This window comes from Hipposideros armiger, unplaced genomic scaffold (assembly GCF_001890085.2).
Source record: "Hipposideros armiger isolate ML-2016 unplaced genomic scaffold, ASM189008v1 scaffold_4, whole genome shotgun sequence".
Classification (NCBI taxonomy): domain Eukaryota; kingdom Metazoa; phylum Chordata; class Mammalia; order Chiroptera; family Hipposideridae; genus Hipposideros; species Hipposideros armiger.
Window position 1 is genome coordinate 2,221,858 of NW_017731354.1, and position 6,294 is coordinate 2,228,151.

Consider the following 6,294-nt stretch of genomic DNA (forward strand, 5'->3'; position numbering starts at 1 on the left):
CCATCCATCACCCATCCATCCATCACCCATCCATCCATCCATCCATTTGTCATTCATCCATCTATCCATCATCCATTCATTCATCACCCATCCATCATCCATCTATCCATCCATCCATCCATTCATCACCTATCCATCATCCATCCATTCATCCATTCATCCATCTATTATCCATCCATTCATCCATCCATCCATCCATCCATCCATCCATCACCTATCCATCATCCATCCATTCATCCATCCATCAATCCATCCATCATCCATGCATCCATCCATCCATCATCCATCCATCATCCATCTATCTATCCATCAATCCATCCATCCATCTATCACCCATCCATCACCCATCCATTCATCCATTTATCATCCATGCATCCATCCATCTATCCGTCACTCATCTGTCATCCATCCATTCATCAGCCATCTACCATCCATCCATCATCTATCCATCCATCCGTCATCCATCTGACATCCTTCTATTCATCACCTATCCATCAACCATCCATCCACCATCTATCCATCCACCATCCATCCATTATCCATCCATCCATCCATCCATCCATCCATCCATCTGTCCATCCATAATCCATCCATCCATCCATCCATTCATCACTCATCCATCCATCCATTCATCTTGATCATCCATCCATCCGTCCGTCCGTCCGTCCGTCCGTCCGTCCGTCCATCCATCCATCCATCATCCATCCATCATCCATTAGCCTCTCACGCATTTCCTACTGAGTGTTGAGAGACTGACATGAAGAGACAGGCAGGGACGTCAGAGCTGCCTTGATTGAGTGCCCTCGCAGGGAGCCTTATGCAGTCAGTGCCACATATTACTGGTGTTCCCCAAGGACTGGATTACACAGCAGAAGAGGCACATGCCTGCTGCACAAATTAAAAGCACTCTATTATTTGCAGCATGGAACAGACCAGCTGAAGATCAGCATCTTCTCTTTGAACAACATAATTGAATGTCTCTCAGCCTGAGCCCCTCACAGTATTCATTTGAATTAATTATTTGTGCATTTGTAATCTCCTGACTTCCCCTGCCCAGGAGTGCCCCGCAATTCAATGCCGTGTGGCCGCCTCCTCCCCAGCCGTCACCCCCAGTCTAGAAGCCTTTCAGAGTTCTATAAAGACAATGAATCACTAAAATGGAATCAGGTTTTGCTGATAAAGGAGAGCCTTCCTTGTAACAGTGACACTCCATTTTATGGGCATTAACATTCTGAGAAGGGGCTGTGGCTGCCTTAGTTCAAAGCGCTCTCTCGTTCATTAGGATCCAGTTTGGCAAAGCTGTGGGAGGTGGGGGTGGCGGGATCCAACTTTTGCCCTCTAGGGGCTTAGAGCTGGGTCCGTGGGGGGAGCAGCAGCCTCTTGGTTATTTAGGGAGCAGTGTCGGTTATGTAGGTGAAGTACCGATACGTTGGTAAATTGGATTGTAGGCACGCTGCAGACCTTCCAAAGCAAAATGAAACATTTTGTATACGGTACTTTGCTAAAACAAGACAGAAAAATCAACAGTCGCAAGGAAAAGAAAACTCAGGTTTTCTGCAATTCAACTTAACTTCTTTGCTGTGTTCTTAAATCGGAAACTGGGTACATGTCATTCAAAACATCAGTTCCTTGCTTTGGGAATGGGATTCTGGGTAACTCTAAAACCTCCTTCGCTTTGGGCCTCTGGTGGAACATTCTGAATGGCCGCAGTGCCTGTGGCCATGTAAGGCCAGTGGAGGGACCACAGCGGTCAGAGGCTGCTGAGGGCAGAGGCAGGGTGGCGGTGGGCAGAGGGCATCCTGAGTGCCCATGGATTTGCCCACAGGTGCTCACAGACTGTGGACCTGCAGGAGGCAGGAGGCGGGTGACAGCGAGTGGGCGGGTTGTAGGCAAGTGGGGAGACTGCTCTTTTGTTGGGCACAGCTGCCGCGTGCTGCCTGAAGGACCCGTGTGGGTCATGCCCTATCACAGCGGTACAGTGTAGGGGCCCTCCCCGGGGTGCGGGGCGTGACTGCCTCTCCCCAGCAAGCCTGGCTCCCCGCACCTCCCTTCCGCTCTCCTCAGCCCCCTGCCAGGCCCCTGCCTCCAGCCCTGCCTCCTCGTCCTCATTTCCGTGTCAGTTGCAGTGCTGACCCGCATTCTGCAGTCCCTTCCAGCCGATTGGGGGTCCTCCCAGGCTGGGGCCAGAGCTTCTGAGCCACCCTCAGTGCATTCATCCTGAGCTGAAATGAATTGTTTTGTCCTCGGACCCATCTGCCTCGGGCTGCAAACAAAATCCGAAGGAAAGAGCGTAGTGGGCGGTGAGTCCAGTCCCACAGGCTCCGTTTTTGACGGGTACTTGTCCTTCCTGGTTTGCATGTTTCCCAGAAGATTCAACGCAGGCTGCCCGTTCTTTGTCCTCTCCTTGGATTACTGCATGAGGGGCTGCAGGGAGCGGGTGGTTAAACGCCCACTTCAGGGAACTTGCCCGGCCTCCCCCACCACGTCCTTCCGGGAAATCCTTGGTCCCCAGGAGGAGATGTAGGGCTATCTGTGCAGAACACGGGGCAGCCCAGGAGCAGCTCCCCGAAGCACAGCTGCCTCCTCTCCCGTGTGCATCACCCCTGGGCCAGTGGCTTCCAGGCAGGAGCCTGGCTGGCTGCGCGTCTGCAGGGGCTGCCTCGGGTGATGGGAAACGGCTCCCCAGCTCCAGGTCCCCGGCGTGATCTGGCACAACGTCAGCCCATCATTGACGTGTCCTTTCCATTCAACCTGGCATCCGGGAAGCGCCTTGTTCTGTTCAAGCACAGAGGGCCCGTATTTAACATGACATTAGCCCGCTGCAGTATTGAGTTAACTATAAAAAGAGATGATCCTTCGGAACAGAACCACTATCCACCAGACAAAACGATTAAATTTACAGCTCGATTGGCGCTGATCAATAGAAATGAAATGTGAGACAGCGTAAGGTGTCCACGAGAAACAGCAGGCCAAAGACGGCCTTCTCACAGGCAGCCCAGCCAGCCAGCTCTACACTGGCGGCCTCTGCACGTGGGGTCGTCCCCATGCACTTCTCTTTTCTCTTCCCCGTCCAGGAAACACCGCAGCCTTTGCCAAGGAGTCGGGATGGGCTGGATTCTGCTGAAATAATGAGCAACCCCAGGCTAGGCTGCCTGCAGCCGCCAAGGCTGGTTCCTCATCGTGCTGCAATTCCAGTGCTGGCCAGCAGGGGACGCTCCGCGCACGTTGAAACGCGAGACCCAGGCTGGCGGCGTATTTACCATCCAGAACGTTGCTAGTTGTCTTTATCAGAGGAAAAGAGTGTTTGGGAGGCTCTTGCACCAGCACTCCAGCGCCTGGACTGGAAGTCACGCACGCCCCTTCCGCCCGCAGCTCACTGGCTGGAGCTGGCTTCGTGGTGCCTGCCACCTGCCCCAGGATGCCAGGAAGCGTAGTCCTAACCACATGCTGTCCCGAGGAGATGGAGGTATTTGGCGAGCAACATCAATGACAACACACTTGTTTAAAACTGGCTGGATTTTCAACGAAGCCAAGAGAGCTGGCTATTTAATGCGACCCTGTCACAGAATGAAGACTAACAGCCCCCAAGGTGTGTCTATTTCTTTAAGATGTGTGTAACCTGTCCCAAACACATGTATTCAGAGGCTCAAAGCAATCTTTAGATGCATGGAGAAAGAGTGTGGACGGCCCCATCTTGTCGCCAAACCCCCCCAAACTGGCAGTGAACCCAGTAACAGTAAATACATCTGGATGTATAATCTCCAAGCGGGCAAATGGGTTGGCTAATTAGCTTAAACCCAAAGCGGAGAGGCCGGCTCTTGGTGTACATCACACCTCTTCCCAGCCACCTGCTTTCCTCCAGGACCCAGGCTGGGGCCCCTCTCACTCCTGGCTCCCTGAGGTCCCCTGTCCCTAGGGGACACTGGACAAGCGCTCCTGTCCTGTCTGCTCAGTGTGGCCTCGGCCAGGTGTCCTGGGCTGTCCTGAGCCCTGGGCTGCATCCAGGCGAGCATGCAGCTGGCATCAAGGACTAGGAGGTCATGACATCCAGGCTGCACTAGGCCCTGAGGCTTAACATTCATACATGGCTGTAGAAAGCTTATTTCAAAGTCGTTTTTTATTCAACTGTTATTCAGCAGTATACAATACAGTTTATAAACAAGTGTCGGACCTCGTTTTCAATGTTTATTTAAAAATAAATATTATCGACAAGTGAAGTTTAATTATGACAAGATGTATCTTTTTTAAATCAAAATGTGTCAAAAGAAATAATTTACTTTAAAAAGGTAATCCCCCAAAGAAAAAAGTAAATAAAAGAAAAATCCTAACGCAATAATCTACTAAAAATATTTTGCTTTGTCAGAAAGGCTGTGACCCAACGTTTTTACATCGTACCCTAAAGACCGTGCAAAATGAAGACCCGGAGGCCAAGTTTAGAACAGAAAAGCACATAGAAGTCGAGAATCATAAATCCCGTGCACTCTGTGTGGGCCAAACTCCACCTTATTTGGAAACTGGATGCATTATTTCAGGTGTTCTACATTTGTGTAATTTCCCCAAAAATATGATTTATTTATTTTCCACGTGGACTTTGTCATGCTTCTCTCAGTCTCTCTGTGTCCGTCTGCGACAGCTCCTCACCCGCGGTCTGGGCAGGCCGTGTGGGCCGCTGAGGCGCAGGGCGCAGGACGCAGGACGGCATCTGTCAGTGCCCCACCAGCAGGCGAAGGAACTTATGCAGAGCTAACAGGATCAGGGACAGGAGAGGGTCTGTGGTGTAGGTAGGACCGGTGCCTGCAGGGGGCGACAAAATGGGCACGGTTAACGCCTGATTCAGGAGAACCGAGCTGCCCATGCGCAGACAGGCCCTGAGACTTATCCCCCAGGCCTGGGCCGCTGGACACGCTGGTGCCGGGTGGCTGCTTCTGGGCAAAAATAAAGCGTTTTGCTGATGCTGTTTGTGTACAGACCACATGCTTCAGGAGCCGGCTGTGGTCAGACACAGGTGCCTGGACTGGAGCAGGGTTGTGCTAGACTTAATCTTAATTAAGTCCAAGCCATGATTTTGGGTGAATAAAAAGACAACATGCTCCCCTCCTGCTCCCTGCCCTCAATACTGTGCTGCAAAGTGCCCTCAGCATTTAAGGCCTAACTACCCGCCTCCTCCAGGAAGACTCCAAGACTGCACACAACTCCAACCCCCCCAACTCCGTCCTGCACAGCTTGGCACTCACAAGCACCCTGTCTCAGGCATCCTGACATTTCTGCGAGTTGTCTTTCCTTCTTTCCATGCACTGCCAGGCCAGCCCTTGGGGTCGAAGTGGGGAGCTCAGAAACCACTGGCCGGTGGAGGAGGGTGGGTTGGGGTCCATGGGGAGTGACCCTTGCACTATTCTGGTAGGAGGTAACTCCCACCTGCTTCTCCAATGCGGCCACTAAAGTGGGGGACACTGGCGTGATGCTGGGATGGTTCCATGTGCCTTCCTGCCTCACCGGGGCTGCCCGCCCAGCTCTCCATCGGTCTGTCACCAGGGTCTGCATCTGTTGGACGGCCTCTCTGCCTTTTTCACCTGACCCTGCCAGCTTGGCTGGAGATCCAAGCCCGGCAGGAGGCTCCAAGGTCCTTCCTGTGTCAAGCAGATGTGGTACCACCTCCACTTAGCTGCCCACAGGAGCTGCAGCCAGGGCGGACGGACCTGTACCCACCTCCTCATCTCCAGGTGGAAAACATCAGTCTTTTCTATCCAAGGCTCTTTCCCCAACCCCTACCCATTCTTGCTCTGGCGGTAATGGTCCTTGTCACGGGGTACACGTCGCAGGCCCCAGCCTCCCCCTGTGAAGGGAGGGCTTGGACCGGGGCCTCCGCCTTGGGACTGCAGGACTCCACACGCCCATTTTGGGAAGCAAGGCTGTGCTCGAACATCTCAGTGGAAAAGGCTGCAGGCCATCCGCGGTGCACACCTCGTCCCCAGTTAATTGTTTCCAAACAGGGCTGAGTGCCGCTGAGAAACAAAGGGCAGGACAAATGTGCCAACCTTCCCTGTTGGAGGTTCATTTTTCAGAGTCGCCACTCCTGGCCCCCCTTGCAGCGTGACCCAAGTTGGCGTTCTGCCTCGTGCCATTCATGTGTGGGAAGGACCAGGGTGCAGTGGTCACCCCCAAACGCGGGTCCTCCTTCGCCGCTCCTCGCTGACACCTATCACTGGGAAGGATGAGGCCGGATGTGGTGACGGACGAGGGGATGGGTGGCCAGGTGCCTAGGCAGAACTCACCGGGGCTCAGGTACTCAGAAAA

The 6,294-nt window shown here is 53.2% G+C and overlaps 2 protein-coding genes across 5 annotated transcripts in view; one reads left to right on the forward strand and one right to left on the reverse strand.

The window, feature by feature from the left end:
* Window positions 1–4,450, forward strand: part of LOC109383009 (uncharacterized) — a 17,023-nt gene extending 12,573 nt beyond the window's left edge. Inside the window, exons 3-4 of one of the 4 annotated variants that reach the window (XR_002124037.1) lie at window positions 3,075–3,589; window positions 4,364–4,450. Coding sequence is in view for 1 of the 4 variants with exons in the window: in XM_019642984.1 (XP_019498529.1) it covers window positions 3,075–3,278 (204 nt within the window). In the remaining 3 variants the exon portion in view is untranslated. Of the gene's footprint in view, window positions 1–3,074; window positions 3,590–4,363 lie in introns of those variants that run through there. The other 3 variants (XR_002124033.1, XR_002124034.1, XM_019642984.1) reach the window with 3 other exon arrangements.
* Window positions 3,091–6,294, reverse strand: part of VSTM2B (V-set and transmembrane domain containing 2B) — a 25,033-nt gene continuing 21,829 nt past the window's right edge. Inside the window, exon 5 of the mRNA XM_019642915.1 lies at window positions 3,091–4,794. Within this exon, the coding sequence (XP_019498460.1) occupies window positions 4,706–4,794 (89 nt within the window). The 3' untranslated portion in view covers window positions 3,091–4,705. The remainder of the gene's footprint in view (window positions 4,795–6,294) is intronic.